Source organism: Scomber japonicus, chromosome 9 (genome assembly GCF_027409825.1).
Source record: "Scomber japonicus isolate fScoJap1 chromosome 9, fScoJap1.pri, whole genome shotgun sequence".
NCBI lineage: Eukaryota > Metazoa > Chordata > Actinopteri > Scombriformes > Scombridae > Scomber > Scomber japonicus.
Window position 1 is genome coordinate 7,763,215 of NC_070586.1, and position 14,218 is coordinate 7,777,432.

Here is a 14,218-nt window from a genome sequence, read left to right on the forward strand (position 1 = left end):
TCTTTCTCTCCTTCATAGCTTTAAAAGTTGTCTTTGATCATTACCACAAAGTCACCTCTGCTCGCACTTGCATGGTTTTTGTTACTATGTGTATGTATTTATGTCTGTACTATCACTGTGTTATTCACTATATGAAAAAGTTATTGTATAATTATTGGCTTGGCTGCTATAGAGATATATATTAGATTCCAAAGCCAGAATTTGTGACTTTAGACAGTAGATAGCCTTACATATTTGTGTTTAGATCACTGCTCCTTTTTGTTGTACAGAACCCACATTTTAAGAGTATATTATATGCTAAAGAGTAAGCTACTTTTCATTTGTGGTCTTCATTAACAGTTGGGATGGGGGTTGGTTTTTTGAGGAGACCCATTATATTACCAGTGTTTCACCAAGAAGAAAAATGTTCAAGATGTACGAGTGTAAACCTCAGATTTCATTTTGAAAGATAAAGGGATAAGGCATATCAAAAGGAGAAACTACTACATTGAACAAGGGCTGTGTATAAAACCACAGGACTCTAAAAGCCATTTGATGCTTGTGTGGAATTTTGAAACCCTTGTTGGACCTGATTAGCTTCAGAAAGAAATCAAATAACTTCTGGGACTTGGCAGGCATTGAGGATTAATACTTGCGGTGGAGTCTGATATCAGGCTGAACTTATTTGTTTTTGGCATTAAGTTCAGAACATGGTGCCATTACATAATGTTCAAAGTTATGTATCTTATTTACAGCATAGAGTGACTTTTTTTTTTTTTTTGAGGAAAAACTATTAGAAACTGCCAAAAATGCTTCTAGAAATATGTTTTTGTCAACTCAGATATAAAGTAAGTAATAAGTATCAACTCAATATTTCACTACTGGTCTGGAATCAGTTTTGCTTTACATATCTTTGAGGCTCATCATTTTTTAGTTTTTACCAAGTTTCATTAAAGGATACCTGGATTTTGAGATAGGTTGGAAATCCGGATGTTCTCCTGGATCTTATGTCGTTATGCATCTAAAAGATAAAACCGCCAAAAAAAAAAAAAACTGTGACAAGTAGTTTAAAGTAAATGGGATCCTCCTGCAATTTAAAAAAAAAACAATTTCAATTTTCAAGTGGCTGAAATGAGCTTCCTCCGTAGGGTGGCTGGGCTCTCCCTTAGAGATAGGGTGAGAAGCTCAGTTATCCGGAGGGAGCTCGGAGTAGACCCGCTGCTCCTCCGCGTCGAGAGGAGCCAGATGAGGTGGCTCGGGCATCTAATCAGGATGCCTCCCGGACGCCTCCCTGGTGAGGTGTTCAGGGCACGTCCCACCGGTAGGAGACCCCGAGGAAGACCCAGGACACGCTGGAGAGACTATGTCTCTCGGCTGGCCTGGGAACGCCTCGGGATCCCCCGGGAAGAGCTGGACGAAGTGGCTGGGGAGAGGGAAGTCTGGGCTTCCCTGTTTAGGCTGCTGCCCCCGCAACCTGACCCCGGATAAGCGGAAGAGGACGGTTAGACGGACAATTTCAATTTACAGATAAATTCCCATTTTCTAAAGTAAAAACCAAAAATGATGAGCAACACTTATAATATATTGAATAATCAGGGAGAGCTGATCTGTTTTCCTGGGTAACCTTTTTAATATTACTGTATCGAGCGGATTTTACATAAATCATTAGGGGGGTGGGGGGGTGTTATTTTGATCACATGTACTTTGCGTCAGGTCAACATGGAACAAAAAGCACACCTGGAGGAGAAGCTAACATGTTTCCTCGGGTTGTGCTTTCTTGCCAGAGCTCATAAAACCAAATATTTATTCAGAGCAAATAGACCGAAATATAGCAAACAAACTTTTGTTTTTGTTTTTTTCCTATAGACTTGTAAATTGTTTTTGTATATAGCTCACTATATGTTGATGACAGTCTAATGTCTCATTGGGATAGAAGTGCCTTTTTTCAATGGGTGTATTTCTGCTTTTCAAACAGTTTGAATCGATTCATCACCTGTTCAGAAAAAGGCTCGGTCGTTCAAAAAAAACTGAGCTCAGTTTGCAATGAAGCCAAAAGTCAAAAGCAAGCAGCTGAGAATGGTTTTTATATGGTACAAATATTATGCGATGCGTGAACATAGTACATATTCTTTTTGATAAGTATGATCACCAGTGGGAATTTATTCTAAAAATGTATTTCAAATAATTCACTATTTTGATATTTCAGAGACATATATTTTGTGTCAATAGCTAAGGGCAGATTGTTTAACTTTATATATTTTGTATTGACACTTCTTTTTTCCAGTATGTGCTTCCTCATCTTGTGCCAGTACAGATTTTAGCAGTGCATGCTGTAGAACGGAGAGTGGCCTGACACGAGGACTGCTGGCAAGTCGGGTTTTTTTTGCGGACTTTGCTTTTGCTGCATTTTGAGACTCGACCCAGGTCTTTCACCCGTTAAACTTCACTAACACCTTTCAGAGTGCAAGTATCAAAGACAAAATATACAGTACAGTATATCAGCAGTTTATAAGAGCTTACTCTACCACACTGTTCAACCCTATCTTGTAAATGTTACGCTGTAGGTATGGAAAGAAATGCTTGTACAATAAGCTTCATAAAATATATTTGTATATGGAAATGACTTTAAACATGCATCTATTTATTTTCTCTATGTTGCATATCTTTTAGAGGTGTGGTCTGGGGAAAAAGGGGGGGGGGCCGAAGCTTGGACATGTTGATGGTCTTTATATCTGTGATGGACATTTGTCACTACTGATGTTAAAAGTGTGGTGAACTGTTTTTTAAAGGTCTCTCCCCCCCCTCCCCTTCTAAGCACTGACCTCCTTACGAAGCATTCAAAGAAATGAATAAAAGTATGCAAGACTCAGGTCTATCAATGGTTTTTGGGTTTATATAAAACGTAGAGGTTTTTGAGGGGGACAGTGGCACAAAGCAACACACAAGCAAAGCAAAATACTCCAAATTTATTTCCTTCATCTCTCCTCCAGTGGATCCTTTTTGCATAAAATACAAGATCAACATTTCTGGAATTCAATAGCAAAACTTAGAAGCACACATCTATGTACAGTATCATTCACTTACTGCCCAAAAAAAGTCAGTATTTACACTTTTATATACAGTTGTTTTGCAGGATTGTACTAGACAGAGGCAGTTATAGGTGGTACATTGTAAGAACATGAAATCTGTAAAATTATAGGATCTACTGCAATGTATGAATATTTACTCCTCTTTTAAAATAATGCAGTTAACTGTTCATGAGTGAGTGTCAGATTTTAACCACAGTGCCAACATATAGTCCTCTAGACATTTAACATCTTTACTAGAACAAATATTACTGTAGATACATTTTGAAGCTTTGAGCAGTTTGATTACATTTCTGCTTTTAAGAAAATGTTGATTTAAATGAAGCAAACAGGCCATTCTGGGAACAGACATTTTGACTTGTCATTGCAGTAAAGCTAGCAGTGGCGTGCACAGACTTTTTGAAGGGCTAGGGGCGAAAAGAAAAAAAGGGCACATACAGCATTTTGCCAATCAGGAGGGCACTTTAGCACACATTTTGGCTCCCAAGAGGGCACCTTAGCACACATTTTGGCTCCCAAGAGGGCACCTTAGCACACATTTTGGCTCCCAAGAGGGCACCTTAGCACGGCAGCCCCCCCCCCCCCCCCCCCCCCCCCCCCCCCCCCGTGCACACCACTGAAAGCAAGTGTAACTAAAGACTTTACTGATAGACGTTTTAATTTGGTGTCCCAATAAGCCAGTATGTGCAATAACAGGGCCATGACTTCCCTCATTCCAGGCCTCTGAATCACCGCCTACATCCCTGATTCCTTCAGTGGTTTGTGCTCATTGGTGGCTGTTTCCCTGGTCGGAAAAACAGTCAGCCAGTTATAGTTTTGTAGGATGTCAGGATGAATTAATTAAGCTAATGGCACTGGAACAACTAAATGAAATGCTGCTATTATTAATGTTATTACATACTGCTGTGTTTGATAAGTCAAAATATCCACAGTGAGAAAGGTCTGAGTACATTTCTCAGTAGAAATAGTAATAATAATCTATTGGTGTATAAAACAAAATTTAAATAGACCAATCTAAGAAGTTTCATTGAATAAAAAAAGAAGAAATGTATCTCTAACTGAAATTTTAACAAACATAGCTCGATCATGAACTCAGTTGTCATTATGTTAAGGCCACAGCTTTTCCAGGAATTCTAGGTGCTTTCTCACAAAGACATTATTATATATTATACACACACACACAGTCACTGGTCAATGTATACATAGTTATGTGATATTTACAAAATTCCTGTTTTTTAAAGGTGCAGTGTGTAGAATTTAGTTGCATTTAGACAGAATGGCTTTGACAGAAATGGAATATAATGTAGGTAAGTAAGTGCATTTAAATTAGTGTTAAAATCACGGGCCTTTCACATTTTTCAAAAGTTGCTTGTAATCTGCAATATCACCACTAGATGGCACTAAATTCTACACACTGCACCTTTAAGTTTATATTTAGGAACAAGTAGCTTGGATTGTATAAATTGGGTATTTTTAATACTTGTGCTTTACACTGTACAGTATATACATACACACATGGTGCACAGTCGATGTACTGTGAACTTCAGTTGTTTAGAAATGGGAAAATACATCTTTAATTTTTTTTAAACACTAAGCACCTAAAAAGTATATAGTCATAGTTAACCCTGAAGGTTTTTTTTTCTCAGTTTGGCCCCTTGGCTGTTTCTCCTCACATCATCAACGCCTCAGACTGAGCCGTAGTCCCCTCCTTCTTAAGAAGCTGAGAACCGCAGAGTTGACTCAGCTTCAAAAAGGTAAATATTTCTTCAGGTCCGGCACCGTGCCGCGGGATGCTCACACTCTATAACTTAAGTGGAGAAGGTGTTTGTGTTTTTGTGTGCCTACTTTGGGGCAGTGGGGGAAACTGTGAGGATAACACTGTTGGAACAAGGAAATGCTTTATCCTCAAGCTTGGTTTGGATAGTAGAGCATGGTTGTTAGATACTGTATGATCTAAACCGTTAAGTAGAATTCACAGATTGCCTCAGCTGTAGAGAAAACAGACTGTGCGAGTTTCTGCAGCCGCTTCACCGATTTCTCCACTGGTCACATCTGGAGCCATCAAGGCGACTCAGAGGAGAATAATATTTTATAGATATCTGATGAAGATCATTATATATATAGATGTATATAAGTAATGTAGAAATATGATAAGGTAACTGTAGACTATGACTTGCTTTAAGTACTTCTGCCCCAAAACAACATGAGATGCAGCCAAACAAGGTCAGCTGATTTATCCTGAACATATGGTCAGTTGATGTTTTTATGAGTAATTTAGCTGCGGGCTAATTTAGGAAAGCAGAACTGTACAGAAAGATAACAAAACATCAAATTGTTGAAGTTGATTCACTCTGCTGCTGCTTTTGGTACAGTATTAAGTCATTAATGGATCATTATCTCTATAGTTAAATGATGTAAATTCACAAAATCTGTTGTTTTTCCATTTTATACAATATTATTTTGGGAACCATTTTATACAAATGTTATATACAGTATGTGCATTGATGCATGAATAACTGGCTATGACCCAAGTTTCCTACCGAAAGCGTACTTTTTGGAAGTGAAAAAAAAGTAAGTTTCATATGAATTAATGGTTGTTATCATTTTGGAACCAGTTTGAAAGCAGAGTAAAGCACACAGATGTTTTGTTTCGTAATGCAGCAACAAGGACCTCATCCCTCACTGGCTTCCCACCCAGAAACACTGTCAGCTGCGTTTAGTGTATTTTAGTGTCTGTCCTCTGCACCACTTGGATGCAAAACTTATCAGCAGCAGACTATGGACAGTCTCCGTAGCTCTGACCTCATTTGGTGCATTTTTTTTCAACATGGATTTTGGTTTTAATGCTAATATATCACAACTATTAGCTCTGCATTAGCTAGTGTGTTTTCATTTGTAATGGTTACATAACAAGCTGAGCTCACTTCCAAGTCAAACTCAAAAGAGGATATCTGTTCATTTGTATTGAGATGGCCAATCATACATTACTGAAGTAACTAGCTTCTCATGGCAGTTATCGTTCCCCAGGACCTGAGGACCTCCGACACACCTGCCAGAGGTGGATGTGAGGTCACTTGCCCAGTTAGGATTTTGTTGTTCAGGTGTGCAATGGAGGGAAAATGGGGAAAAAGATGAGAGAAGAAGGTTTCAGAAGTCCATGTCCCAACCAGAAATCTCATCAGGGGGAATGTCTTCATCTGGAGGGTAATTGTCAAAGTAGCTGTGATCTGTCGGTCCTGTGAGCTAATGTTGAAGAGAAGACAATAAAGGAGGATCAGGTGAGAGAGTAATGTTTTAAGATGCCTCCTGAATTACTTTCTCAGTTGGAACATTGTTGGAGCTAGGCATGGGATGATAACCGTGTTTAAGGTATACAGCGATATGAAAAGTCACGATAACCGAAACCGCCAAATTTTCTGTCATACTGTTCCTAAGGTATGAGCTGAAAGTGGAAAGGTCAGAAATCTCTCAGGTGGTGCAGCTGCAGTGTAGAGTATCACGACCACATCACACTGTCATTACAGTGTATATTCAGATTAAATTAACATGTCTGTCTTTATTTTTCTTCCTTTTAGGAACATTTTAGAGCTGTAATCGCAATACCGCCATACCGTGAAACCATGATATTTCTGCTTATGGTTATCATACCACCAGAATCTCATACCATGCCTAGTTGGAGCAATTTAAAATGTGCTTTTCAATCATTAGATTTTTACTAGAATAGGTAAATATCTTTACTTACGTCTCTTTTCAGTGGAGAAAGTAAAGTCCTCGCCTTCAGTCCCTCCCAGTTAAAGCCATTAAACCACCTTCAGACACATTATAGAGAACACGTAAAAAAAACATGCCTGTGTATTTTTCAAAAAAGATAAACTCAAAGCTTGACATTGGTACTTTCCTAATCCAAAGTAGCCTCTCGGAAGTTACAATGTGACTTATTTTTTAACAAGGAATCTTTGTCAGTGTTTTAGTTGAACTTTAACCCTTATTCCTTTGGGGTATGTTTGGCTGAAAGGATCCCCAGTATGAAGGGGAAGAGACCTTATCACTTCAGTGACCCAAGGCCAGCAAAACATTTAAAAATAACTAGAAAAAACAGGATTTCCAAACCCTCTGACCCCATGTTACCAGTTTTCCCTTTAGATATGAAAACTTGATTCTTACTTTTCGAGAATCAAAGCGAAGAAAATAATATTACTTGAAGAAAGACTGTGGTAAATCCAATAATGTAATAAGCTAATTGAATATGTTTCACATCCAACTGCTCTTGTACTGTGTGTTCAGTAATTATCTAATTGCTGAGGTCATAAACCATTGGCCCACATTCATAATGTCAATCAGGGCTAATTTGCACGGCTAATCTCCCCCATTGAGATCATCAACAAAATGAATCTGCTCCTCCTTACCTGTGTTTCTTGATATCAGTTATTCCATTTTTGAGGTTGCCCAGTCGCTCTGAGGGATTTCTCCTGCAAAGTTCAACCAATGTGGAAAAATTACTGCTGGGCACAAATAAAAAGCTGGCACATTTAGTTTTGGGCTGATGATCTGTATAATCTTGCCTGCATGATACAAATGAGGTACGTTCATTTTTCCGTTTGCCATTTTGTTGTTTTGGTAGTAAGTAATTCTAGCATCCTCCTTTTTTCCTGTTATCTACTGACATGCAATGAAATTCTGATTGGAAATGCTTTGATTATCACTGGTTTCTAGACTTAAAGGCACTGAAACTAGATCTGATTCACAAGCCTTCCCCTTTTCTTCAGTCTGAGAAATCTGGTGGCTAGTAATTTAGCTAAAGAGGTGGAGTAGAGGATTTAAGAGCTACATGCCAGTTGAGTTGCATGTGTGATATTTATCAATCAATCAAACTTTATTTATACAGGCTAGTGTAGCTCGAAGTGTTTTACAATTAGTTGATTGACAGGTTGATAATGAGACAGAACAAGTGGCAAGATAAAGAAAAGGAGTAAAAACAAAGTGCATGCAAGAGAAAATAAGAATGATAAAAAATCTTTAGAACATTTAAATAACATAATAAATAAATGAATAAGTACAATAAAAGAGAAAAGAGAAGAGGGTTTATTAAAAGTTAGAGTAAAAACTAGGATAAAATTGATTAAAAAGACAAAATAAAAGTAAAATAAAAGATTAAGTTTAATAAAAGCTGGACAAAAACTAGGTTAAAAAAGAGATTAAAAAGATGAAAGAAAAGTAATACCCCTTTTCTTCAAGGTTCAATCTGAGAAATCTGGTGGCTAGTAATTTAGCATGCTGGTTGATCTGCATGTGTGATATTTATCAATCAGTCAATCAAACTTTATTTATACAGGCTAGTGTAGCTCGAAGTGTTTTACAATTGGTTGATTGACAGGTTGATAATGAGACAGAACAAGTGGCAAGATAAAGAAAAGGAGTAAAAGCAAGATGGAAAAACAAATTAAAAGATAAAAAATGGAGACCAATGCACGCAAGAGAAAATAAGCATGATAAAAAATCTTTAGAAAATAATTATAATTTAAATAATATAAGTAAATAAATAAATGAATAAGTACACTAAGAGAGAAAAGAGAAAGGGGTTATTAAAAGTTAGAGTAGAAACTAGGTTAAAATAAAAAATAAAAGATTAAGTTTAATAAAAGCTGGACTAAAACTAGGTTTAAAAAAGAGATTAAAAATAGGAAAGAAAAGTAAAATAAGAGATGAAGTTTAATATAAAGTTATACCTAAGAATGATAAATAATCTTTAGAAAATGTAAATAACATAAGTAAATAAATAAATGAATAAGTACAATAAGAGGGAAAGGGTTATTAAAGCTAGGATAAAATCGATTAAAAAGACAAAATAAAAGTAAAATAAGAAAAGTAATACGTTTAATAAAAAGTTATACTGTACCTGCATAGCTTTCGTATGAGGTCATCAGGTCTCTTGGCGATCTTCTTGGGAAAGTCCATCTTCTCAATTCCTTTCAAGATGAAGGTGTACGTCATCATCTGATCACTTCCTGAGAACGGAGGGCTGTAAGAGGGAGGAAAAAAAAGGGCAGTGATTTTAATTCTGTCTGTTGATGCAAACCTTTTCAGCAAGTTAAGTCGGAGAACAATATTCCATGAAAGTCCCTCAGCAGGAAGGCTAAAGCAATAATGACTACGACAGCGGTGATTCACTCCAGACTGGAAGCGCAAGTGACTCACAAACCTGCCGGTAAGCAGCTCAAACACCAGGATGCCCAATGACCAGAAGTCCACACTCAAGTTATGGCCTTTGTTGAGGATAATCTCTGGAGCCACGTACTCCGGTGTCCCGCAGAACGTCCAGGTTTTTTGGCCGCATCTGATCTTCTTAGCAAACCCAAAGTCAACCTGGTAGAATATATTAGAAGATGATGTCCACAACTTTTATGAAATATCCACTCATGATGCATCATTTTTAAGTTGATTTTGTAAAGTGAAGACCAAAGTGAATTCAAACATTTTCTTCTAAACACATTAAATAGGTCATACATGTATTTCTAAAAAAGGTGTAAAAAGCTTTTCAACCATTTAGATTTGAATTGTGGAGCTAGGCTTCACAAACTGTGTTTCAACATTTCTGTGTTCAGGATTTAGTGGGCGGGTCTGAAAATAACATTAGCATAAACCCGCCCCTGCTGCTGTAGAGGTATAAATACATTCAGCACACACTACTACTACAGTCTACAGTTAGCCAGTTAGCTGAGTTAGCCGCCGAGTTAGCCGCCGAGCTAGCTGCAGCTGGATAGTATTGGCTGAGTTAGCCGCCGAGCTAGCTGCAGCTGAATAGTATTGGCTGAGTTAGCCGCCGAGCTAGCTGCAGCTGGATAGTATTGCTGAGTTAGCCGCCGAGCTAGCTGCAGCTGGATAGTATTGCTGAGTTAGCCGCCGAGCTAGCTGCAGCTGGATAGTATCGGCCGAGTTAGCAGCTGAGCTAGCAGCAGAAAGCTAGCAGCAGAAAGCTCTCAGACATAGCGTCCATGTTTCGAGTAAAGGTGGTGACTTTGATTGACAGATGACACTTGGTAGCGTTTGGGAGCAGAGAAAGATTTTTACACAACTTTGAAGCCTAATTTCTTATAATAAGCGATTTTTTTAATCATTCAAATTTAGCAGGGTGGTTAACAACACACTTTTCTGTGGTATGTCAAACTCAGAAAACATATTTATTCTTACTTTACACAGACTTTTTAAAGAGAAGAAGGTTATACAGGTAAAATATACATTAAAGAAAAACATCCTTCATGTTTTTGGCAGTACACTCACCAGTTTGATGTATCCATCAGAATCCAGCATGAGATTCTCCGGCTTCAGGTCTCTGTAGAGGACACCTTTACGATGGAGGTAATCAAAAGCTTCTGTGACACAACCCACGCAGAATTTGGCAGTGTGCTCATCAAAACTTCCCCTAAAGGTAAGAAAGCCTAATTTAAACTTTTTGGTGTCAAGTAAGGAGAAGCACAGGAGAATTGGTCGGATGTCACAAATGCACCTGAAATGCACCAAATGTGTCAGTATCAGTTGCATCAGTCCTACCTGTCTCTGAGCAGACTCCATATTTCTCCACCCAAGCAGGCCTCCAGCAGCATGTACACATATTTGTCATCCTTGAACGTGCGATACAGTCTGGAGAAAGAGATGCAGACGAGTTAAACTTTTTGTGGTAAAAGCCCTGCCCTGAAAAAACAGCAACAGTCTCCATCAACAGTCAAGCTGATGATTAATTAAACTTTCAATTAAGCCATTGCACAATCTGCCTGAAGCTTTTTTTCCTTTTAGCTTTTTGACATACAATGAGTGCAATATTTGATTGTTTTTATTATTTTTTTAATGGGGTTAACCTATAAATAGAACAGTAGCAATGCTGTACTTTTCATTTAGGATCAGCACCTGTTATTAATATATATTTTTCATTAGTTAAAACCAAACTTGGTATAATCTGATTCAACATAAGACTAATTTCCTTTATTTAGTGTGCAGGATTTTTTTCTCCAATTACTTTCTTGTTAATTTAATTATCACTTAGTGGATGGCAGTTAATAATCATTTGCCTAAATACACCACATTAGCTTTCATTTGAGCATCCCTCAGGCTTAATTTCCTGGAAAACCTTCCTACCATTAAACAGTAAACTAATGCACTAGAAATAACACAAAGCAGAGTGGTATTATCTAATCATGCAAACACATCATAAACACCCAAGGGTTTATAATTATAGTATACTGTGGTTGACTATAATAACTTAAATAACACTGTTATTAACTCATGAAAAATTAATAGACCCTTGTGGTGATATTTACAGATTATCATGCTCATGCCCTACCACACTGTCACTTCATAGTCTTAAAATCTTAAATCTTACATCAGTCTTTTAAAGCAGATCAGAAACATAAAAAGATAATAGATAAAACATGTGGAGAAAAAAAGGTTAAATAAATACATAAGAGTGCGTGAGTGAGAGGAGGTCAGCAGGAGGAGCGTTTCAAAAGGTGAAGAATGGCTTTAATATCTCAGCCTGTTCTGCTGCGTACGGCGAAATTGGATCATCGTAATCTCACGAAAGGCAAAGAAAAGCCGCCGCTGCCATATTTCATAATAAATAACTACATTTTCGTAGCAGACATCTCAATATCCCCTGCCATTCTAACCCACTGAGAAGATGTAATCTGCTTGTGGCCTCGACTGTGATCTCATCAAAAACTAATAAGCGCCACACTGTTTTCTCAGACTAATGGAGCAGAGCTTCATCATGTCGGACAAAAAAATGGAAATGGTTTATTCGGAAGCTGAGGCGGGAGGACTGACTTGACAACGAAGGATGAGCGAGCCTCGGCGAGTATCTTCCTCTCCGAGTGGATGTGTTCCTCCTGCCGGTTGTCAACGATGTGTTTCTTCTTGATGACTTTTAGTGCGAAGGTGATGTCTTTGCCTTTCACCTTTACCTGTAGGGGAGTAATAACAGGAAGTGATGTCATAGGACTGGAGAAAAGCTCTGACAAAGCAACTCATGCATCTAGGAGTTGCTTTTTCAGAGTCTAATTAGGTCAAAATTAATAACTAAGCCCCTCAAATTTAATTAATTTTCATTATCCGTCAATCTGTAATATATTTTTTTCAATTATTTGTTTAATCTATTAAATGAAATCGCTGATGTCTTCTAAATGTCTTAGTTTGGTTTACCTTCAGGTCACCCTAACCCTAAAATATTCAGTTTACAATTATATAAAGCACAACAGAAAGAAAGACAAAGACATAAGTAAGAATATAGATGCAAGAAATATAGAAATATAGATGCAAATGAGACTTTTTGCAATTATTTATTGGCTAACGAGAAAACCTAGATAATTAGCCTCCATAACAACTAACTAGCTTAGATTTATCATAGGTTTTTAGGTTATTTAATTATCTATAACAGATTTATTTTTATATAGCTTTTTATTGTTATTTATTTTGTATGCTGCTTGTCCTGGGTAATAAATTTCATTCCTTCATGTTTTTAACATGTATGAATGACAATAAACTAAACTGAACTAGCTTACTTGGATAGTTGAAGGCTAAGCTAATGTGTTTCTTTTTTTAAACATGGGGGTCATCTTAGTTTTGGCTGTGACAATTACTGTTATACCGCAATACCTGCTGCAGGGTCAAGCTAATTACCACCATCGGCACATCTTTAATGTCAAACACAACTGTCATACACGGTAGTCTGATCCGGTAATGCAGTGGACATGAAGGAGGCTTCGTGATTCATTAGAGAATCTGTGTTGCCCCTGGCAACAAGGCTGCATGACCTCAGTATCGGCCTACGAGAATGACTGTCCACGTAGAACCCTGAATTCTTTTATGTAATCCTAAAAATGGATTAAGATCATTAGTATCGTATAGGTTTAAGTGATATTCAAAACCAAAGAGGGTAAAGTATAATTTAGCATCCATTGAAGATGCATTCATCTCTATTGGTGGCTTTTATTTTGGAGCTTCATATTGTACAGAGATAAATGAATTTTATGTCACTACATTACAGTCCTATGATTTACAGGCTAATATAATGGTTGTGGAGTAGGTTTCTTATATATTTGTATCCATATACATGTAAGATAGATGGAGCCTTTGCTTTTAGACTGATATGAACTGAAGCGTCACTCCATCTCACCAGTTCTACTCGTCCAAAGCCGCCGACCCCGAGAGTAGAGATGATCTCCAGGTGGTCCAAGGGCCTGGACGGAGAGAACGTCGACACCATTTCCTTCAGCTGGATGATGTCTGGAGACAGCGGCTGACTCTGGTGGCGTGACACCGACCTCCTGAATGGAAATACAGACAAAGGGACGGTCCGACTCAGCGGTGGATTTTCAAATAGGACAAAGTAGTGTCATGTTTAATTTTTCACTCTTAACCCTCGTGTTGTCCTCAAGTCAAGGAAGAAGGAAGGAGAGAAGGGAGGAAGAAGGAAGGATGGAAGGGAGGGAGGAAAAAGGAAGGAGAGGAAGAAAGGAAGGAAAGGAGGGAGGGAGGGAGAAAGGAAGGAAAGGAGGAAGGAAGGAAGGAGGAAACGAAAGGACGGAGGGAGGAAGGACAGAAGGAAGGAGGGAAGGAAGGAATGAAGGGAGGAAAGAAGAAACAGTAAAAACAGAAAGGGTCAATTTGACCCAGGAGGACAACAGGAAGGTTAAGTTACTTTTTACTAGAAAGAGTAGAAATAAGCTTTAACCTTCTTTTGACTGTTCCTTCTTTCCTTCCTTCCTCCCTCTTTCTTGAATTTTTCCTTCGTTCTTCCCTTCCTCTCTTCCTTCCTTCTTTCATTCCTTCCTTCCTTCTTTGCTCTTTTCCTTCCTTCCTTTCTTCCTTCCTTCCTTACTCATTTCCTTCCTTGCTCCCCCCCACCCTCCCTCCTTCCTTCCGTCCTTCCTCTTTTCCTCCTTACTCATTTCCTTCCCTCCCTCCCTCCCTCCCTCCCTCCCTCCGTCACTCCCATTTGTCCTTCCTTCCTTCCTTCCTTCCTTCCTCCTGTCCTTCCTCGACCTGAGGACAACAGGAGGGTTAACTGAAACTGCAACCAACAAAAATCATCACTTTTGCAATTACATAAGTCTCTTAGTCCCTCCAGTCATTTCACAAGACATTCATTATTTAAGAAACAC

At 38.2% G+C, this 14,218-nt stretch overlaps 1 protein-coding gene across 1 annotated transcript in view; it reads right to left on the minus strand.

The window, feature by feature from the left end:
• Positions 1 to 6,212: 6,212 nt before the first annotated feature.
• Positions 6,213 to 14,218, minus strand: part of prkg2 (protein kinase cGMP-dependent 2) — a 44,774-nt gene continuing 36,768 nt past the window's right edge. Inside the window, exons 10-18 of the mRNA XM_053326256.1 lie at positions 13,231 to 13,381; positions 11,883 to 12,019; positions 10,614 to 10,703; positions 10,344 to 10,485; positions 9,265 to 9,428; positions 8,962 to 9,084; positions 7,472 to 7,534; positions 6,808 to 6,874; positions 6,213 to 6,308 (exon numbers count right to left, since the gene is read on the minus strand). Coding sequence (XP_053182231.1) covers positions 6,213 to 6,308; positions 6,808 to 6,874; positions 7,472 to 7,534; positions 8,962 to 9,084; positions 9,265 to 9,428; positions 10,344 to 10,485; positions 10,614 to 10,703; positions 11,883 to 12,019; positions 13,231 to 13,381 — 1,033 coding nt within the window. The remainder of the gene's footprint in view (positions 6,309 to 6,807; positions 6,875 to 7,471; positions 7,535 to 8,961; positions 9,085 to 9,264; positions 9,429 to 10,343; positions 10,486 to 10,613; positions 10,704 to 11,882; positions 12,020 to 13,230; positions 13,382 to 14,218) is intronic.